The 24,011-nt window shown below is 34.0% G+C and overlaps 3 protein-coding genes across 5 annotated transcripts in view; 2 read left to right on the top strand and 1 right to left on the bottom strand.

Moving 5' to 3' along the window:
- The window catches only part of LOC143238925 (uncharacterized), a 291,462-nt gene that overhangs the window by 180,850 nt on the left and 86,601 nt on the right, over positions 1-24,011 (top strand). The window lies entirely within an intron of this gene.
- On the top strand, positions 5,315-5,671 carry LOC143236534 (uncharacterized). The gene has a single exon (XM_076474839.1). The coding sequence runs from the start codon at positions 5,315-5,317 to the stop codon at positions 5,669-5,671; it is 357 nt and encodes a 118-aa protein (XP_076330954.1).
- LOC143236753 (testis-expressed protein 2-like) overlaps positions 17,419-24,011 on the bottom strand; it is a 37,113-nt gene continuing 30,520 nt past the window's right edge. For all 3 annotated transcript variants that reach the window (XM_076475241.1, XM_076475242.1, XM_076475240.1), the window contains exon 9: positions 17,419-23,245. In XM_076475241.1, the coding sequence (XP_076331356.1) occupies positions 23,156-23,245 (90 nt within the window). In that variant the 3' untranslated portion in view covers positions 17,419-23,155. The remainder of the gene's footprint in view (positions 23,246-24,011) is intronic.

The following is a 24,011-nucleotide window of genomic DNA, read 5'->3' as shown; positions in this document are numbered from 1 at the left end:
TTTGTTTGTTTTTTTAATTCGCGCAAAGCTACACGAGTGTTAGCCGTCCCAAATTAAGCAGCGTAAGACGAGAGAGAAGGCAGCTAGTTCTAACAACTTACTGCCAGCTCTTGGGCTACTCTTGTTACCAACGAATAGTAGGATTGACTGATACATTATAACAACCCCACGGCTGAAAAAGCTAACAAGTTTGGTGAGACGGGGTTTCAAACCTACGACCTTCAGATTGCGAGTAGAGTGCCCTAACCACCGAGCTACAAAAGAAATGTAAAAGTATTAAAGAAAATATGACATAAGGGAGTTTATACGGATTATACAATGGTGGTACCATACTGGGCAATATACCATCGTTCAATCCAACTTTCATTAAAGTGTTGCTAAAAAGCTGTTTCATTGCAGAAATGGAATTTTTAATTTGAGAATCGCTGGTGACGTCATCTTGAACTTAAATCTTCGGGCTTTATTGTGTCGTTAGTTTCATAAAATATTGAAACTAGCGCTTTCTCATATATGATTTAAATGTCACTTCCCTTTTTTGGAAAGGCTGATATTATTGTGTCCGTTTCTTTTCTTTAATGTTTCATTGTCAATTGTTTGTTTGTTGGTTTGTTTTGAATTTCGCGCAAAGCTACTCGAGGGCTATCTTCACTAGCCGCCCCTAATTTACCAGTGTAAGACTAGAGAGAAGGCAGCTGGTAACCATTGCCAACTCTTGGGCTACTCTTTTACCAACGACTAGTGGGATTGCTGTCACGGTGTAACGTCCCCACGGATTAAAGGGTGAGCATGTTTGGTGTGATTCATTGTCAATGCAGTAATCATTTTGATGAATATTTGATTCAGCTGCTCAGTCAAATCGACTGGGATATCTCCATATAAGCTCTTTCTTCATCAGACCTGGACCGACGGAACCATGATTAATCAAAAGTTAGGCCCGGCATGGCATAGAGTGTTAAGGCGTGCGACTCGTAATCTGAAGGTTGCGGGTTCAAATCCCGGTCGCACCAAACATGCTCTCCCTTTCAGCTGTGGGGGCGTTATAATGTGACGGTCAATCCCACTATTCCTTTGTAAAAGAGTAGCCCAAGAGTTGACGGTGGGAGGCGATCACTAGCTGCCTTCCCTCTAGTCTTACACTGCAAAATTAGGGACGGCTAGCGCAGATAGCCCTGTTGTAGCTTTGCGCGAAATTTCAAAACAAACAAACAAACAATCAAAAGTTTAATGACTTTAGTTTTTAATAATTAAAATCTTTATAAATCATTTTGTGTGTATGTATATGTTTGTCCAGAATACATTTAACATGGAGTAAAATGTGTGAAAATTCTAATTAACTTACAAGGAAATCAGCAGCAGGATTACTGCATGCATTTTAATTAGTTACGATTTCTTATCACCACTACTATTTCTTAACACTACTATTTTTTATCATTACTACAATTTCTTCAGTGGGCTAACAACCTACCCACTTAAATACTTGTTGAAGAAGCCGCAAGCGATTGAGGCCCTAGGTTCCAAGATGGAATCTAATGGTGATAACTAACTAACTACTATTTCTCACCACTACGACTATTTCTTATCACTAAGACTATTTCTTATCATTACTATTTCTTATCACTAAGACTATTTCTTATCATTACTATTTCTTATCACTATTGCTATTTCTGAGACTATATGCTTGAACCAACATCACATTTCAGTATTGTAAACAGTTTGATAAATGTAATGTCGAGCTTACCTAACACTTAAGATTTCACTAAGGGTTACATATGTATTTCTTATGTGTAATCATTCCTAAATTCGTTTTAAACTCTATATAAATTATACCCACTTTATCAAACAAACATTCCTGTAATCGCTGCACTTATACCATTACATTCACGACCACATGTGGAACACGTGAAGCACGTTTCATTGCTACTTGTCCACGTTGGTTCTCAGAGTCTTGGGTCAGGTCATGGGTCTGGTTGTAAACCTCGAAAATAGTGGCAAACGCCTTCCTGTTGTATAGTTTAAACAACCCAAACCTTTCCAGGTTTTACCTCAGGAATTTGTAAGTAGCCTAAATTTCACTTTCTCCAGTAGCGGGGACAGGATATTTTTGTTGGGGAAACTGTGGAGGGGCTTCCCAAAGTGCCATCAATATGAAGTATAGATGGTAAATTATAATAATGTAAATACCAAGGTACATTTCAGAAAGGTGTGCTATTTTGAACTGCGTTTTCAATGCAGGTTTCATTGGAAACTCATTCTCTGATTAATAATTCATTATTACAAATTAGAAATAATCTGTTTATGAAAATATGTGTATATGTAAAAGAGGAAGCTCACCTAAATTCCACCCAAGGTAATACATAATAATAAAGAAAATCAAGATTAGCTTAGATTGAACATTTAATATACCATTAAGAGTAAAGCTACAAATCAAAAGAAATATAACATAAAGACATAGTTGACACAGCAGAAACGAAATATCCCATGTAAAGTTAATACACACTGAGGAAAAGTAAGGTTACTGTCAGACTAACTATCTTTCATCATGTTAGTGATTGTGATATTGTTCTTATTATCATAAGTGTGACAAGCACCTGTTACAATAATGTAACTACTATATTATATTAAATTAGGCACTTCTAAATAGCCCAATGACAATTTCAAAATTCATTCTAGAATTGTTTAGAAATATTATTTGGTCAGTTAACATGTAAGGTTATTATCTAATCATAAGTATAACATTAATTGGATTGTAGGTCACAATTTTAAGTGTGTGCCACAATCATCAGTACAATTTTGGATGGCTGATACACAATGCAAAATGATCTCACAGAGGACACAACACCGGCTAAATGCTTCATACACAATACACTTATACATGCATGCTATGTTTTACTTTTCAATAAATGATAAATGCAGTTAATGGGTAAATACCTGTGAAACCTTTGGTTTATCAAGTAAAATCCCTGATGATCTGTTGTAACTTGAAATCAACGTGGTTGTCTAATCTTCGTCAAAGCTCAAGATAGAATAGCATTACACAGGGAGCGGCAATACAGCGCATGAGTTTCAGTGCATTCAGTACTTTGCTATGGGATGCATGACACATACTTCCGTCTTAATGAATACGTTGAGTTCTACAGATCTATGTCTCTTTGATGTTAATTGTTAAGCAACAACGACGATTGTGTTTTCTATATTTTATGAATATATGCAGGTAACAATATTGGGGGCTGAAGGGGGGCTTAGTGCCACTTTATAAACAATGTCCAATACACGAAATGATTTCAGACATAATTTAGTTTTGTTCTTTTATCTCTTATAAAAGGATTAACATGTCATGTTTATGTAGTATGTGAGGAAGAATACAAGGTACCTCACTTGTAAAATTGGGACAAAGTGGATGAGATCACGAAATATAGAATGTATTAAATATGTTCACAATTAAAGATATGTTAAATTATAAGATTAATATTTGGAATTAGCTATTTTAATATCAAGTGTTCGGGGCGACTATTCATTGATAAGGTATATTGGTGTGGTCAACAGAGTTCATTTATTGACGAGGTCATTTCGTGTGGTCATATGACATTCATTCATTAACAAGATCATTTGATGTAGTGATATAATGTTCATTTATTTAAAAGTTCATTTCGTATGGTTATGTAACATTCGTTTATTAACGAGGTCTTTTCGTGTGGTCAGTAGCGTCCGTTTACAGACGAGCTTGATTCGAGTTTGAGGATTTCAAACACCAAAAGAAAAATATAATAATAAAATTGCCAGTAAATTCACTAAGTGAATACTTTAGTATTAAACAATCAGTGATCTAATTTGAAACATTTACTGATCTAAGGCATGTGTATTAAACAACCAGTGATCTAATCTGAAACATTTACTGATCTAAGGCATATGTATTAAACAACTAATGTTCTAGTAAACAACCAATGTTCTAGCTCATTTGTATTTTAGTTTCATAAATGTAGTTTCACCCAAGTGTTTATTAGTTGCACACAGTAAAACTTTATTTTGTTCACAACATTTCACCAAGTTTACCTGGAATTACCAGCTGGTAAACAAGAACCGACGCCAGCAAAAATTAATTTACATTAAATTCTGCTACTACCAGTTTTTGAATGGCACCTCATATGTTGGTAAACCTGATAAAACTATGTGTTGATGTTGCTAATCGTAAAGCTTCATAAAGATGTGCACTGTCTATTACGTGCATCGAAATTCGGTTTCCCAAAGGAAAAAGTCCGGCATGGTCTGGTGGTTAAGGCACTCGACTCACAACCTGAGGGTCGCGGGCTCGAATCCCATCATACCAAACATGCTCCCTTTTTCAGCCGTGGCAGCGTTATAATGTAACGTCACTGTTCGCTGGTAAAAAAGTAGTTCAAGAGTCGGCGATGGATGGTGATGACTAACTGCCTTCCCTCTCGTCTTACACTGCTAAATTAAGGATGGCTAGCGCAGATAGCCATAGCCCTCGTGTAGACTTGCGTGGAATTCAAAACAAACAAACCATAATTACTCTAGGTTCTCTTCAACAAATGTAAATATATAACGATAATACGGTACAACGTTCGTGTGATAATTTGGAAAAAACGAAATTCTTAAAGGTTCTAGCGTCGTCAGATACTGATATTAATATCAATAATCAATATTTCTACCAGTTATCAAACATCGATGCTTTATCAGTTTTTAAATAACACCGTTTGTCAGCTATCAATTATCGATTTTTTTCTACCATTACTGGCTTGTAGAATCTTTACTAGAAATTTATCTATCAACTTCCAACCACCACAAGAAAAAGTATAGATTTTGAGGCCAATTGATTACAGTCTGGAGTCTGCCAAATTCTGCTCTTGAATAACCAATAAAGTGAAAATTTTGAGTAGTTTAGTTGGTTAAAGCATGTGCGCAGAAACGGGTTTTATTATCACCCATCTTAATTTTCTTTTTTTTTTTTCTCTCTTCTAAAGGAAAGTTCTAAGTTCATGGTTTCGATTTTTACTTGGAATATTATTATGTTTCAGCAGGTTTTGAGGTCAAAGAAGACTAGCGCTACCTATGAAAGAATACAGAAAATATAATAATAATCTGTAAAAAATAATAATACTGTCGTCATACGTCCATGCAACTACTTCGTAGGGTGTAGATGGATCTTTAGCAAAACTGGTATAGAAGCTCATTAGGTCCTTTCTGGGATATACACAAATATTTAGTTTTGCGTTTATTATGGACGTTTTTACCAGAACCATCACCTCCTGTGAAAGGATCTTCACGAAATATAGCATGCTCCTTTACCAGGTCCATGAAGGTCTCTAAGAATGGAGAAATCTTGATGGATAAAAAAGATATACTTAACAGATGGTCAAAATATATTGGGGAACTATACAACGACAACAGAAACCCAACCCCACACATAGAAATAGACACAGGAGGCCATCCAATTATGCTTGATGAAGTGGAACATGCAATGAAGAAGATACATAAAGGCAAAGCAGCTGGTCCAGACGACATACCCAATGAACTTTTATTAGCCCTAAAAGAAGTGGGAATTCAGGAAGTGACAAAACTACTGAACACTATTTATGACACGGGTGAAATACCGGAAGACTTTAAAAAAATCAGTCTTTATTGCATTGCCGAAAAAGCCCGGAACAACTGACTGTAAACAGCACAGGATAAGTAGTCTAATGAGTCATCTTACCAAGGTTCTTTTAAGAGTGCTCATGTCTAGAATGAGGAATAAGATAAGACCAGATATTTCTGATGCTCAGTTTGGATTTGTAGCCGATAAAGGCACTAGAAATGCAATTTTCGCTCTAAACATGCTCATGGAAAGATCACTGGAAGTACAAAAGAATTTATATCTATGTTTTATCGATTATTCTAAAGCCTTTGACAAAGTGAGACATGGTGACCTATTCGACATGTTGTCAGACCTGAACATCGATGCTAACGATCTAAGAATCCTTAGAAACCTTTACTGGCAGCAAATGGCAGCTATCAAAATTGAAAATGAATTGAGTGAATATAGACCAATTGAAAGAGGGGTGAGGCAGGGATGTGTATTTTCACCAGATCTTTTTAACTTATACAGCGAAATAATCCTACGAAACATCAATGAACATCAGGGAGTCAAATTAGGCGGATGCAATATCAACAACTTGCGCTACGCTCTTGACACAGTCCTCATTTCGGACTGCGAACGAAATCTACAGACTCTCCTCACAACAACAGTAGACGAGAGTGAAGAAAAAGGCTTGCAGTTAAACGCAAAGAAAACAGAGTGCATGGTTATCTCAAAACAATCAATTACACCCACATGTAGCATAACCGGCAAGGACGTGAGAATAAAACAAGTCGAAAGCTTCAAATATCTTGGATATACTATATCATCAAATGCAAAGAGTGACACAGAAATAAAGAAAAGAATTGCAATGTCCAAGGATACTTTCAATAAAATGAAGTCCATATTCACAAACAGGAACATAACAAATGCCACTAAAAATTAACACCTTGAAATCATATGTATGGTCTGTTCTCTTATGTGGCTGTGAGAGCTGGACACTGAACAAAGATACAGAGAAGAGATTAGAAGCTGCTGAAATGTGGTTCCTTAGAAGAATGCTAAAAACATCATGAACTGAAAGAAAAACAAATGTGGAAGTCATGGAACTGGCAGGATACAAAAGGTCCCTCATGAAAACTATAAGAAAGAGACAAATGGAATTTCTAGGACACATCTGTAGGAAGAATGGGATAGAGAAACAGATGCTATGTGGAAAAATAGAAGGGAGGAAAAGCAGAGGGTGTCAAAGAACTAAATATAACGACAACCTCAATAACTATGTCACCAAGAACTCAATGAGCAACATCGAGTTGATAATAAGGATTGACAACAGAGAAGTCTGGCATGCCATGGTAGAACTCAATGAGCAACATCGTGTTGATAAGAAGGATTGACAACAGAGAAGTCTGGCATGCCATGGTAGAACTCAATGAGCAACATCGAGTTGATAAGAAGGATTGACAACAGAGAAGTCTGCCATGGTAGAACTCAATGAGCAACATCGTGTTGATAAGAAGGACTGACAACAGAGAAGTCTGGCATGCCATGGTAGAACTCAATGAGCAACATCGAGTTGATAAGAAGGATTGACAACAGAGAAGTCTGCCATGGTAGAACTCAATGAGCAACATCGAGTTGATAAGAAGGATTGACAACAGAGAAGTCTGGCATGCCATGGTAGAACTCAATGAGCAACATCGTGTTGATAAGAAGGATTGACAACAGAGAAGTCTGGCATGCCATGGTAGAACTCAATGAGCAACATCGTGTTGATAAGAAGGATTGACAACAGAGAAGTCTGGCATGCCATGGTAGAACTCAATGAGCAACATCGAGTTGATAAGAAGGATTGACAACAGAGAAGTCTGCCATGGTAGAACTCAATGAGCAACATCGTGTTGATAAGAAGGACTGACAACAGAGAAGTCTGGCATGCCATGGTAGAACTCAATGAGCAACATCGAGTTGATAAGAAGGATTGACAACAGAGAAGTCTGCCATGGTAGAACTCAATGAGCAACATCGAGTTGATAAGAAGGATTGACAACAGAGAAGTCTGGCATGCCATGGTAGAACTCAATGAGCAACATCGAGTTGATAAGAAGGATTGACAAAAGAGAAGTCTGGCATGCCATGGTAGAACTCAATGAGCAACATCGAGTTGATAAGAAGGATTGACAACAGAGAAGTCTGGCATGCCATGGTAGAACTCAATGAGCAACATCGTGTTGATAAGAAGGATTGACAACAGAGAAGTCTGGCATGCCATGGTAGAACTCAATGAGCAACATCGAGTTGATAAGAAGGATTGACAACAGAGAAGTCTGGCATGCCATGGTAGAACTCAATGAGCAACATCGAGTTGATAAGAAGGATTGACAACAGAGAAGTCTGGCATGCCATGGTAGAACTCAATGAGCAACATCGAGTTGATAAGAAGGATTGACAACAGAGAAGTCTGGCATGCCATGGTAGAACTCAATGAGCAACATCGTGTTGATAAGAAGGATTGACAACAGAGAAGTCTGGCATGCCATGGTAGAACTCAATGAGCAACATCGTGTTGATAAGAAGGATTGACAACAGAGAAGTCTGGCATGCCATGGTAGAACTCAATGAGCAACATCGTGTTGATAAGAAGGATTGACAACAGAGAAGTCTGGCATGCCATGGTAGAACTCAATGAGCAACATCGTGTTGATAAGAAGGATTGACAACAGAGAAGTCTGGCATGTCATGGTAGAACTCAATGAGCAACATCGTGTTGATAAGAAGGATTGACAACAGAGAAGTCTGGCATGCCATGGTAGAACTCAATGAGCAACATCGTGTTGATAAGAAGGATTGACAACAGAGAAGTCTGGCATGCCATGGTAGAACTCAATGAGCAACATCGAGTTGATAAGAAGGATTGACAACAGAGAAGTCTGGCATGTCATGGTCGTCGATGTCTGCCGCAGATTAGACACACGAAGAAGAAGAAACATAGACAAAGTTTCAGTTTTGCACTTTGCATTTTTTAATTATATACTTATAATAGTACTATGTGTTGTATGTCTATGTAACTACTTATCTATATATAAATATAATAGTACTGTCTGTTGTATGTCCATGTAACTACTTATCTACATATAAATATAATAGTACTGTCTGTTGTATGTCCATGTAACTACTTATCTATATATAAATATAATAGTGCTGTCTGTTGTATGTCCATGTAACTACTTATCTATATATAAATATAATAGTACTATCTGTTGTATGTCCATGTAACTACTTATCTATATATAAATATAATAGTACTGTCTGTTGTATGTCCATGTAACTACTTATCTATATATAAATATAATAGTACTATCTGTTGTATGTCCATGTAACTACTTATCTATATATAAATATAATAGTACTATCTGTTGTATGTCCATGTAACTACTTATCTATATATGAATATAATAGTACTGTCTGTTGTATGTCCATGTAACTACTTATCTATATATAAATATAATTGTGCTGTCTGTTGTATGTCCATGTAACTACTTATCTATATATAAATATAATAGTGCTGTCTGTTGTATGTCCATGTAACTACTTATCTATATATAAATATAATAGTACTATCTGTTGTATGTCCATGTAACTACTTATCTATATATAAATATAATAGTGCTGTCTGTTGTATGTCCATGTAACTACTTATCTATATATAAATATAATAGTACTGTCTGTTGTATGTCCATGTAACTACTTATCTATATATAAATATAATAGTGCTGTCTGTTGTATGTCTATGTAACTACTTATCTATATATAAATATAATAGAATTGTCTGTTGTATGTCCATGTAACTACTTATCTATATATAAATATAATAGAACTGTCTGTTGTATGTCCATGTAACTACTTATCTATATATTAATATAATAGTGCTGTCTGTTGTATGTCTATGTAACTACTTATCTATATATAAATATAATAGTGCTGTCTGTTGTATGTCCATGTAACTACTTATTTATATATTAATATAATAGTGCTGTCTGTTGTATGTTTATGTAACTACTTATCTATATATAAATATAATAGTGCTGTCTGTTGTATGTCCATGTAACTACTTATCTATATATAAATATAATAGTACTGTCTGTTGTATGTCCATGTAACTACTTATCTATATATAAATATAATAGTGCTGTCTGTTGTATGTCCATGTAACTACTTATCTATATATAAATATAATAGAACTGTCTGTTGTATGTCCATGTAACTACTTATCTATATATTAATATAATAGAACTGTCTGTTGTATGTCCATGTAACTACTTATCTATATATAAATATAATAGAACTGTCTGTTGTATGTCCATGTAACTACTTATCTATATATTAATATAATAGTGCTGTCTGTTGTATGTCTATGTAACTACTTATCTATATATAAATATAATAGTGCTGTCTGTTGTATGTCCATGTAACTACTTATCTATATATTAATATAATAGTGCTGTCTGTTGTATGTTTATGTAACTACTTATCTATATATAAATATAATAGTGCTGTCTGTTGTATGTCCATGTAACTACTTATCTATATATAAATATAATAGTACTGTCTGTTGTATGTCCATGTAACTACTTATCTATATATAAATATAATAGTGCTGTCTGTTGTATGTCCATGTAACTACTTATCTATATATAAATATAATAGTATTGTCTGTTGTATGTCCATGTAACTACTTATCTATATATAAATATAATAGAACTGTCTGTTGTATGTCCATGTAACTACTTATCTATATATAAATATAATAGTGCTGTCTGTTGTATGTCCATGTAACTACTTATCTATATATAAATATAATAGTGCTGTCTGTTGTATGTCCATGTAACTACTTATCTATATATAAATATAATAGTACTGTCTGTTGTATGTCCATGTAACTACTTATCTCTATATAAATATAATAGTGCTGTCTGTTGTATGTCTATGTAACTACTTATCTATATATAAATATAATAGAACTGTCTGTTGTATGTCCATGTAACTACTTATCTATATATAAATATAATAGTGCTGTCTGTTGTATGTCCATGTAACTACTTATCTATATATAAATATAATAGTGCTGTCTGTTGTATGTCCATGTAACTACTTATCTATATATAAATATAATAGTGCTGTCTGTTGTATGTCCATGTAACTACTTATCTATATATAAATATAATAGTACTGTCTGTTGTATGTCCATGTAACTACTTATCTATATATAAATATAATAGAACTGTCTGTTGTATGTCTATGTAACTACTTATCTATATATAAATATAATAGAACTGTCTGTTGTATGTCCATGTAACTACTTATCTATATATAAATATAATAGTGCTGTCTGTTGTATGTCTATGTAACTACTTCGCAGGGTGTAACGTGAGATTCATTCGGTCAATAGAGAGATACATACAAATTTGTAGCTATACAGTTTGTATTTTGCGGTTTTTATGGGAGTTTCTTTACCATTACTTCACTCCATCTTGATGGGTCTTCGCCAAATTTGGCAACAAAGTTTTTTTTGGTTCATGTTGAGCTACATAAAAAATGCTGTTTCATATTTTGTCTTGCAATTTTTATGGGCGTTTTTTTACGATTATATATATAAGTGCAGCAACTTTTCACGTCCTAAAATAACCTTTCATTAATCATGAACTTACATAACCTCCGTTCAGTGGACAGGTACTCCAGCTTTTACAATAATAGATTACCATCCTAAACTCACAATAGCATTTATCATCCTGATGTTTTAGTCCAAAACGTATTAAAATTTTACAATTTTTATAAGAAAAAAGACCATCAAACATAAGTTAATTCTTTATGCTATAAATATCAAATAATTTAATCAGGGATGGGCTGAATTGTAAACTTCTACTGAAAACAAGCAAGAGAGTGTTCACATATTTATCACAAAAATACGTAACAAAAATGGACTGAATTATAAACTTCTAGTGAAAAAAAGCAAGAGGGTGTTCACATATTTATCACAAAAATAACAAAAATGCGTAACAAAAATGGACTGAATTATAAACTTCTACTGAAAACAAGCAAGAGGGTGTTCACATATTTATCATAAAAATAACAAAAATACGTAACAAAAATGGACTGAATTGTAAACTTCTACTGAAAACAAGCAAGAGGGTGTTCACATATTTATTATAAGAATAACAAAAATACGTAATAAAAATAGACTGATTTGTAAACTTCTACTGAAAACAAGCAAGAGGGTGTTCACCAGTCACACATAGTTTACACGATCGCTAATTTAGTATACACGGAATAATTATTCACAAAACAATGTCTTTAACAAAAATATTATCGAGCAAATCTTATTTGATATAGAATTAAGTTAACTTAAATGCTATTGTGATGGAAATACATAAAAAAATCATTTCTCTGTTATACTGACAGAGCAGCTCGAAGGGCTGACTGTTTTTCTTCAGGGGCACTCCTTCGTAAATCATTTAGTTTTCTGGTGCTTGAAACAATACTGGTTACTTAATGTAATAACTACATTGACTCACGATGTACCACACTCCTTCAGAATTCTTAGATAAAAATCATTAAATTTCTATGTATTTATTAGAATTTTCTTCACTTTTTATTATTATTTCATCGTCTTTCGGATCTAATATCAGAGCTCTCGTCAAATGAACACGATCATCAATCCTGGTGGCAACTTCATGAATTATTTTAGCCTACTTACCACCCAGGAGAAGAACTACAGTAAACGAGGGTTAAACGATAAACTTGCAGGGGTTTGGAGATATGTTAGTCGCATGAGGGAGTGAAATAAGATAGCAAAAGTTAGAATAAATACCAAATTATATATTTATTTAAACACAACCATCTCCATTAGCCGAAAATAAAGTTTGTAGACCAAACTTTCGATATCCATTTTGTGTCTTTGGAGCATAAAGTTTATTTTTTATTGTTGTTAAATTTCGCGCATAGCTACTCTAGGGCTATCTGCGCTAGCCTTCACTAATTTAGCAGTGTAAGACTAGATGGAAGGCAGCTAGTCATCACCACCCACCGCCAACTCTTGGGCTACTCTTTTACCAGCGAATAGTGGGATTGACCATCACATTATGACGCCCCCACGGCTGAAAGGGCGAGCATGTTTGGCGCGACCGAGATTCAAACCCGCGACCCTCGGATTACGAGTCGAACGCCTTAACACACTTGGCCATGCTGGCCCGTAGGGGTATAAAGGAAACCTGATTTTATACTAAGATATTTGTGACGTCATTTAAAATTAATTATATTATGACCAAATTGCATTCTAGTAGTATTGTACAAACGAAGATAAAGTTTGTACAACAAATCTTTCAATGTCCATTTTGTGTATTTGGAGAATAAAGGAAAAAACATATTTTGTATTAAGATATTTGTGACGTCACTTATAATTAACTGTATTATGACCAAACCTTACCCTGGTGCTAACACAGGATACTAATAAGTTATATTTGATTATTAGAGTTATGTATTTCTTGTTTCTCGCATAAAGAACTGTTTGAAGAAAATTTTTACAGCGAAAATTTTTATTTCTCCATGGTTAGAGAGTGAGATTTGTATATGTTCTTATCACTAAGTTTATACACTTTCTGTTGTTAGCAGCATTATTGTAGCTAACGAATAGAAAATCAAAGAACATCATATAAGAAACGTTTGTTTGTTTGTTTTGGAATTTCGCACAAAGCTACTCGAGGGCTATCTGTGCTAGCCGTCCCTAATTTAGCAGTGTAAGACTAGAGGGAAGGCAGCTAGTCATCACCACCCACCGCCAACTCTTGGGCTACTCTTTTACCAACGAATAGTGGGATTGACCGTCACATTATAACGCCCCCACGGCTGGGAGGGCGAGCATGTTTGGCGCGACTCGGGCGCGAAGCCGCGACCCTCAGATTACGAAGCGCACGCCTTAACGCGCTAGGCCATATATATAAGAAACCTTTTTAAAATTAAAAGACGTTTGATCAACTATAGGTCAAGAGTGGCTCAACAGATAGCGTGCACAAATTGTGTATTTAAAGATTAAAAGTTTAACACCCGTTGTCACAAAAACACTTCCCATTTTGGTGCACCATAAGAGTGATAGTCGTACCCTACTATTCTTCAGGATAAGCTTAAATAGCCTCAGAGCCGGAATTCGTAGTGAACATCCTTCTCTCTAGCCAGTGAGTTTAAAATTTAAGACAAAGACCTTGGTAGATTTGGTCGAAATTCTAAAACAGCCAGAGAAATTAATTCACTGCTGGACTTCATTTGCTAGACCACACGTGCGCTTCTCGTGTGATAGTTTCACAGTTACGTCACAGAAATCACAGCGTAAAACGAAACAAACTACTCACGATTAAATCGATTATTTTCATGATTCTGTTTGTTTGTTTTTAAAATTCGCACAAAACTACTCAAGGGCTATCTGTGCTAGCCGTCCCTAATTTAGCAGTGTAAGACTAGAAGGAAAAAAGCTAGTCATCATCACCCACTGCCAACTCTTGGGCTACTCTTTCATCAACAGATAGTGGGATTGACCTTTACTATATAACGCCCCCATCGCTCAAAGGGCGACCACGTTTTGGTGTGATGGGGATCCAAAACCGCGACCCAATGGTTACGAGTCGAGCGCCCTATTCGTGATTCTATAAAGAAGAACAAAATCAATAAAAAAACTGATACTTTCGTCGTTCAATCATCAGCCCTAGTGACAACTTCATGAATTATTTGAACACATTTGAAAGAGTCCGAGGTTTTGATTTTCAAATTCGACAGCTGCACTTTAGGCAAATCACGCGTTTTAGTATTTTAAATTTCTTCATCGTTTTATTTTCTTCAAATCGAAATACAAAAAGTAACCAGTTCACCTTTATAGAACATACAGCTAGACACTTGAGGCTTAAAAGAAATTTTTCGATCGCAAGAAAGGAGTGGCGTGGGGGGAAGCAACATTTGCTATAGTGTCAGCAGTAAGTTATATTTTATGATTAAACGAGATCTTTACTGACATTTCACTTCCAAAAAACAGTTTAGACACTAAAAGAGGCTTTTAATGCTTAATGCTTCGATACCGTGTAGAAGCATCTTCAGCCTTAATTAATGGAGCTATTCTGTGAAACACTCTTTTAACACAGTATGGTGTAGAACCATCTTTAGCCTTAGTTAATGGAGCTATTCTGTAAAACACCCTTTTAACATAGTATGGCGTAAAACCATCTTTAGCCTTAATTAATGGAGCTATTCTGTAAAACACCCTTTTAACACAGTATGGTGTAGAACCATCTTTAGCCTTAATTAATGGAGTTATTTTGTAAAACACCCTTTTAACACAGTATGGTGCAGAACCATCTTTAGCCTTAATTAATGGAGCTATTCTGTAAAACACCCTTTTAACACAGTATGGTGTAGAACCATCTTTAGCCTTAATTAATGGAGTTATTTTGTAAAACACCCTTTTAACACAGTATGGTGTAGAACCATCTTTGACTGTTTTCTTAAACACCATCTTAACCACGCGAACTTTCTGACACTTATCTGATAATTTCACTCCATGACTGTTTTGAAAACTCAATTAACTTAATCTCTCCAACTGATACCCATGATGATGCTTCACTGGATTCGGACCTGGGGTTTTGACAAAATATTGATATTGAATTTGTTAGTTTGTAAATAAAAAGGTACATGGCAGAAAACATTAAAATGGTGTTAAAAATAGCGATCTGTTTACACCCTATCTCCCAAAAATGTTGCAGTGACCACTGGAATTTCTTCTATTAAGAAATTTTGCTACATATGAATACTTGAATACACAGACACTTCACGGCTTAAACTCAGGATAATAAAAAACACAAACAGTTTTTTTTCACAACCAACACAGTACAATCTTGGCCAATTTAGTCAGCTGTCTCTTCTCCAATAAAATAATGGACACCACTTTAAAACTGAATTGATGACTCGATTTCCATCACTCCGAGGAATTCCTGGTAAACCTTCGTGTATCCAGTAAAGAATTTTTTTGTCGAATTTCGTCAAAAGGGTTTCATACATTGTCTTCCGCAGTATTGGCGTGACAGCTAGAAGGGAGGTAACTAGTTAACACCAACCACCGCCAACTCTTGGGTTATTCTTCTGCCAACGAATAATGAGATTGACCCTCACGATGTAACGCCCTCCTTCCCCTAAAGCTGAAAGAGCGAGAGTGTTCGGTGATGAGGATTCGTTCTCCTACCCTTAGATAGAGCTCACTTAATAGTGAGGATAGGCCTCAAACTATGGTGATGATCCTGAGTGGCAGAAAGTATATGCACTCACAGTTTCCTAATTACCTACTTTCATGGGTTTCACAAATGATACCTATTAACCAGTATGGCATAGGATGCAGTCACGTCACTAATTATTCTAAAGAAAAGGTTCTTGTTACAGTTTTATCAATTGAACGTGTATCGTGCTTTTTAATACTTTGGACTATTTTAACGTGTGTTTTTTAAATCAGCGCTACCATGTCTCGAGTACCATTCAGTAGGTCATTTCGTATTTAAATACAGATTTTCACCGTTAATTTACTCTTCTGACCGAGACCCCTGGTGGAGCATGTCACGTGGTTCATTATAAAGTGTCCCCATCTTTCGTACACACATCTTCGTAAAATACTTGTATTATAAAATAAAAGTGGTCTTAACTGTCGTGGAAAATAAAATAGTTATTGTTACAGATGGTATTACTGTCTTAGATACGCACGAAACTGTACAACAAGTTTTTCGTTACAGAGGTAGTACTGTCTTGGTTACACACGAAACGGTGTAATAAGTTTTCCGTTGCAGAGGTATTACTATTTTAGTTACACACGAAATGGTGTAACATGTTTTTATGAGTCAGAATTTAAACGTAACTTATAATAAAAATCCCAACTTCATCTTTTAGTAATAGTTAGTATGTGATTAGGCCTAACTCACAAAAAGTACGGCTATCAGTCTAGAACATTATAGCTGAAAACGTTGTTGACAGATAACCAATAAGTCACTGTTATCTAATCTTTTGGCCAGGTATGGCCAAGCGTGTTCAGGCGTGCGACTCGTAATCTTGACAGATAACCAATAAGTCACTGTTATCTAATCTTTTGGCCAGGCATGGCCAAGCGTGCGACTTGTAATCTGAGGGTCGCGAGTTCGCATCCCCGTCGCGCCAAACATGCTCGCCCTTTCAGCTGTGGGGGCATTATAATGTGACGGTCAATCTCATTATTCGTTGGTAAAAGAGTAGCCCAAGAGTTGGCGGTGGGTGGTGATGACTAGCTGCCTTCCCTCTAGTCTTACACTGCTAAATTAGGGATGGCTAGCACAGATAGCCTTCGAGTAGCTTTGTGCGAATTTCAAAAACAATCTAATCCTACTAGTGTAATGATTTATGTACTTACAGTGACCTTATGCCAATTTTCATGACTTGACAAGTTATTAGCTCGGTCCTAACCAAGGTCACGCACGCTTCACGAGAAGTTGCTAATAATAACACATGAATATAAAAATCGAGTTGTTGACCACAGTCTATAGTTGATATTTTGTAACACCTCGTTCAAACATACATGTATTATTAAGTATGTTTTTAATGTTCACAAAAGAAATTGATTCAAAAAACGGGTGTTTGTTTTAGCACAAAGCTACAAAAGGGGCTATCCACGCTTTTCTTTAATGTGGGGAATAGAACCCCGAATTTTAGTGTTGTAAGTACGTTACCGCTGACCCATTGGAAGGGAGAATGCAATATTCAGTTACTGAATAAAACACACACATTACTGCTACTTTATTCGATTTTAAAAAAAGCGTTTATTTTGACAAATATATTAACTCACATTACAATCCTAAACTTCTAAACATGTTAACACTGTTTATTTAAACAATCTTCCAAAAATCATGAACAATGTAAGATAAGCGTACAAGAAGCACAAACCCACAACTTTCAAAAGCATTTTTAATAATGGATATAACACACTGTTTTGAGTTATTAAAAAGTAATAGATCGTTTGTCTGTGGACTGATAATACATATGTACTCCCTAATTACTCACTACACACACAGTTTACACATTTTCGTTTAGGTTTCCATCACAATTTCGCTGTTTCTTTTACAATCACTCACATGTAAATAATTATTTAATCATAACTTACGAGTTACATGAAAATTCAATGACAAATACATAACTAATTCCAGTTTATTGAGTGTCTCATATAAAATCAAAATGTGTGGAAAATAAATGTTTCAGTAAAGAAGTTAAATCAGTTTACATTTTCTATGTTGCTTTTAAAATTATCACCACGCTAGTCTAGAAGTAATTCTAAACATTCATAAGCATTCTTTGAAATGTTTGAAAATGGCAGATTTGTGGAATGTGCAACACCTGATAAAACTGTTTATCACACTTGTTTTTCTTTCATTGTTATTAGGTAGTTAAAATACAGAATTTTTATAAACCTGTTAAAAAGAAACAGACACTAAATACGGCTACATTTTAACAATACAATCTCCTTTGTCAAAACAAAACACCTATGAAATAAATCCTCAGTAATTCCAAGCCACTACAGTGGATGTAAGAATTCAAAGTCTAGTAACCCACAATAAACAGAAATATAGCCAATAACACAATATCCGATTATTCCATAATTTTATGAAATATTTTCGATGAAACATACGAGGTGAATGTTCCAGAATACAACTTGGAATAGTTAAATCTGGACACTCATATTCGTTTTCCACTTTATTAAAATTTCCTCTTGCAGAAAACAAAACTTAAAGTCCATCCTGTTGACAGATATTTATGGGATAGAAAACGAATAAATATTTAAAACAGTTTCACAACTTTAAATAGACATTTTTTTTAGATTGGCATTTATTACAATATACACATACAAATGTCTTTTAAAAATAACAATTTTTGTTTCAAATAATTACAAATTAATGCACTGGGAATAAGCAGTGGTAGAGCTGGTTATACAACTTTCAAAAAATTTCCCACAAAAAATAACATGCAAAAAATAAAAAAAAACACAATCACAATGTTCCACTTTACGTGAAAATTCAACAACAACTTTTATGCAAATTACATATTTCACTTTAATACTTGTTCAAAAAATAACTGCATTGCTTTTTCAGCTTCTTAAGCTGTACAGCCTTATTTAGGTACAAATTAACAATAAATTTCTACAATAGTTTGTTAATAAACACAATTCTACATCTTGTTGCTGAAAATATTTTAAATTTTTTTCTATCTCTTACGTAGTTTTAGAACTCAGTTCTGTACAAGGTTGGCTAAATATACAACTGTCCATCTTTGCTTGAAATAAAACAGCACTGTAAACACTAATGTTGTAATGAAACCTATTTCTCTTGAATAAGTTACTTTCAATTTTCCATGTATTTTGAAACCAGAGCAATGTTAACTTACGGACAGCAAGTAATGTGTGTCAAACTTAACATAATTTCTATACATTAAGTACAAACCAAGCTAAAATATAAAGGTTTTCAAAATTAGGAAAACAATTAATAAACAAACAGATAACTCACACGAAGATATTTTGACCACAGCAACTGATATCATTAGCCAACGTGTTTATCCCAATACTGCATTTTGCTTCGACCACGTGAAGCACGTGGAATAACACATATAGGTAAATATAAGTAATTATCTAAGTTAGTGATATAATGGAATGTATGAACCAGCTAGCTCAATAAGTTCAAATCTCAAAAACAAAATGTTAAATTACAAGTCCTGGGAAGGAGTTAGATTACAAAATGAACAAACAAAACAAAAACCACACTAATTAAGAATTCAAATCATAGTATATAATAAAAAATGTTCAACAAGTAAAACAACATGTTTTCTGAACATTGAATTCTACTTAAACTCTAACAACCATAAACGTCTGTTGTGCCTCAAACTCAGTAGCTTTACAAACCTTATAGACTGATATTTCTAAGTTGTAAAGGTGAATTAATGCTATTAAACACAGAATTGTTATACCAGATATTTTCAAATATTTTATGTAATTCTAGTAAACAGTAAATAACGTAAAGACTGAATAGATATTTTTGAGTAACACTCTTGAGTAGCTATTTCTTAAATGCTGTTTGTGTGTTTCTGTAACTTAAACAAGGAGTGTTATATGTATTTGTAAAGGTAACAAAGCCTCCCAGAAGTTCCAGGGTTTTATGCTTGGATTTTACAAAAACAGGATATTTATCAGTTTATATATGCACACACACACACACATATTTATTTTGTGTTAACAGTCATCTGTGTATAACACCACTTAGCTGAATTATTCTGGGTTTTATTTAGAACCCTATTTAAATAATGCCCTTGTCTTATTACTTCTTATATTTTCATTAATGAACCAGAACTTTCAAATATAGTAATATTTAATATGATTTAATAATTTTCTAAGACATATCCCCCCCCTCTCTCAGCTACAATTATAACAAATTTATTCTTTTTTCTGTTAAAATACAGAATCAATTTTTAATTCAAACTCATATTTCATCCAGAAAATTACATGAAAACATGAGTTAACAATGCATGTGGTCCAACAATATGAAAACACCAGTTAACAATGCATGTGGTCCAACAAATGTTGTGAATTATTAAGAAAGTTCAATAACATTTGTATTTAGCCACAATATGAAAACACCAGTTAACAATGCATGTGGTCCAACAAATGTTGTGAATTATTAAGAAAGTTCAATAACATTTGTATTTAGCCACAATATGAAAACACCAGTTAACAATGCATGTGGTCCAACAAATGTTGTGAATTATTAAGAAAGTTCAATAACATTTGTATTTAGCCACAATATGAAAAACACCAGTTAACAATGCATGTGGTCCAACAAATGTTGTGAATTATTAAGAAAGTTCAATAACATTTGTATTTAGCCACAATATGAAAACATGAGTTAACAATGCATGTGGTCCAACAAATGTTGTGAATTATTAAGAAAGTTCAATAACATTTGTATTTAGCCACAATATGAAAACACCAGTTAACAATGCATGTGGTCCAACAAATGTTGTGAATTATTAAGAAAGTTCAATAACATTTGTATTTAGCCACAATCTATTAAAACCAAAACAAAACCTAGGCATGTGAAATCTGTAACACATTTTAGGTGATATTTTGTTTTAGTCAACTGTCCACATTTAAATTTAGTATGGCTTAGTTTCTAAACCATATCATGTATTCCACAGTATCTCGACTTTTCCACAGAAAGTATTCAACTTAAGGTGCGAGAGATTAGCCACAAAGGCACAGATATCACAGAAAACTTAAAATGAGTTTTCATACCAAATGTACATGTTCTAAAACATGTATGAGTAGAGAACATGAACTCACAATATTAACAAACAATTCCATTACCAGGTATTACTGACTACAGAAGTGTACAATGTTCAACTGTAGGGTTGAAGTGAGATAATGTAACTTTCTCACACAGATATTTCATTCTTTAAAAATTACAATGACATGAATATAGTGTTCGCTTGTTTGTATCAGGGATCATTTATTAAAAAATTAGTACTGCAACAGAATCCTCACATGCCAGTTGTACAACTTATGAACTATTGACTGACTGACTAGGTTAAGAAAACAGAAACTTTAAGAAACAAAGAGCCACACTCTGAAACTACCTTCATATTTTTGTTGGTATAGCAGAAGTGCTGATGGCAGAATTTAGCCAATAGCCAAAATACATGTCAGATGTTTGAATTTAAAGACTGTGAATTGTTATTATATCTACTTTTGCATGAAATATAAAAAATACCTTAACTCAGATAATGCATGAGGTTATAACATCCCAAACTAAGCTTGGTATGACCAGATGTAAAAGGAAAATACAATCAAATAAGCTTATAAAATATTTTAAACCTTGTGTATATTATTGCACACACACACACACACACAAAACTGGGCAGTTGGTAGTGTTATAATTAAACAAATCTTTGGTGTTTTTAAAGTTATTTTTTTTAATCCAGTATTTTTGACCAATGGGTTTATAGTTTTTAAATTAAAACCATCTTAGACATATAAACACAAAGTTAATAATTGTTTTATATTTCCACAATACTCATACTTTCCAAGACTATTTATATGTTTAATACAGCTCTATCTAATTTATAGCCAAATGCATTGCTTGACACATAAAATTCAATGTTCTATTCACTTTCATTTTGAAAACGACCTGTACCTTGTACTGTGTAATTAATCTCATAATACTCTGCCTTTTATTTAAATTAACATAAATGTGTCTCTTGCTGATATTACAAAGCATAGCTACAGTTCTCATAACATTAGATATTACTTACTATACAGTCACAGGAGAAGGATGACAATGACTAGAGTCATATTATTTTGATTATGGTTCTAATACCTTAGATCACTTGTCCAAATCATTCAACTTTTCAAATTCAGAAATAAAATGGTGTTTCTACTGACTGTAAATGAAATGAATAACAGTGAATTAGTACATTTCATTGAATTACAAAAATATCAAAATTATGTTTTTGATTTGGACTTGTAGGGGGGTGGGGAGGGAACAGGACTCCCCTGATGTCTTCTCAGTAGTCTTTGGCTTGATTACATATCAGATGATTACATGTCAGATGCACAAGGGATGAATTCCAGCTACATTTTAATTTTGAGACAAAACTAATTTTACTTATAAGTAGAACACCTGAATATTTTGTTTTCCAATAGTATAAAAAAAAACAAACAACAAAACCTTTTATTACCCAAAAACTATTGAGTATTTCCACCATGGCCATCCTATTAAAATAGTTGCTGTGGTATTATGAAACTCCTGAAACAAATCCTTCGTACAGGTATTTCATGATCTTAAAGGTACTTACGTTTCTAATATAATTTTCACGAATGACAGAATTTTCAATTACGTGAAAACCTGGGTTTACCGTATGTGACTTCCTAAAGGCTGCACCTTTAATTTTGTGAAGAAATAAATGAATGGTTATATAAAAAAATTGGTCAGTGTGAAGTCTTGATGTACATAAGGATATATTAAACAAAATTAGAAAGAATTTTTGCAAACAAATAACAAATAATTAAATAAGAATTACAATTAATATGTTACAAATTAATTATTATTAGTGTTTTAATTAAATATTCTCTATAAAAATAATTTTGTAATTTTCAAAATTATTTCAATGTCTACTGAGAGAAAATTTGGAGCTGATACACCCTCCTTTTAAAAAATAATAACCAGTCTTCCAAATATACTTACAAAAATAGAATTTGTTGAAATTCAGGTAGGAGCCTGATTAAATAAAAAGCCAAAAGGAAAATATCAACACCTCAGCAGTTTCACATTAGTATCTTGGACAAACATTCAACCAATGTTGGTTCCCAAAATTCCAGATTTTTCTTGTCACAAGTAATTGATAATTACAGAAGTAAAAATAAAATGAAATAGAAATTATCAAACATATATCACCCATATAACAACCTTTAAACACAAACACAGTATGTTTTTCCAGTCAGCTTTCTCTGCTGCTTCCACTTGACTTTAGGCCGGAGTACATTATGGGAATAATTAGATCGTCCATGTTGGGCATCACCAATAATTTCTGTTGTACAGAAAAAAATGTTATTAACCAACTGACTTTGACTGACACACTATACATCTTTATTTAGCCATGTTAAAAGTTGAATGAAACTGGACCATCGACTTACTTAAATCCATACATATTATTTTGTATAATTTCTCACATTTCTAACATATACTTTCTTGTACGTTAGATCAAAACTCTTGTGCCAAGGTAAATACAGTGATGATTATCTTCATAATGAAAACTCATTGTTTCAGAATGTTGGATTTGTCAACACAAATTAACAGAAACAAACACTCCAACTATAAACACAGTAATACTGTGATAACTCTGTAATTACATATAAAACCAAATGTAGATATATACTTAGATATCACAATGTCTGAAAACACAAGCTGCAGCAAGAGAACAAACATAGGCTCACATATCACAAAAATGTAGACATATGTATGTCAAAGTAATCACACATTTCAAGCACTATCATATACATGTTGATTGTTTGGTTTGTTTTTTGAATTTTGTGCAAAGCTACACGAGGGCTAGCTACACTAGCCATCCCTAACTTAGCAGTGTAAGACTAGAGGGAAGACAGCTAACCATCACCACCCACTGCCAACTCTTGGGATACTCTTTCACCAATGAATAGTGAGATTGACTGTAACATTATAACACCTCCATGACTGAAAGGGCGAACATGTTTCGGTGTGACTGGAATTCGAACCCGCCACCCTTAGATTATGAGTCAAGTGCCTGAATCACCTGGCCATATATACACTGACATATG

Source organism: Tachypleus tridentatus, chromosome 13 (genome assembly GCF_004210375.1).
Source record: "Tachypleus tridentatus isolate NWPU-2018 chromosome 13, ASM421037v1, whole genome shotgun sequence".
Taxonomy (NCBI): Eukaryota; Metazoa; Arthropoda; class Merostomata; order Xiphosura; family Limulidae; genus Tachypleus; species Tachypleus tridentatus.
Note: the sequence above shows the minus strand (reverse complement) of the source record. Positions and strands in the feature narration are given on the sequence as shown.

Bases quoted from the DNA above. Each gene is read 5' to 3' on its own strand.
- LOC143236534 (XM_076474839.1), top strand. From the start codon at position 5,315: ATGAAGGTCTCTAAGAATGGAGAAATCTTGATGGATAAAAAAGATATA.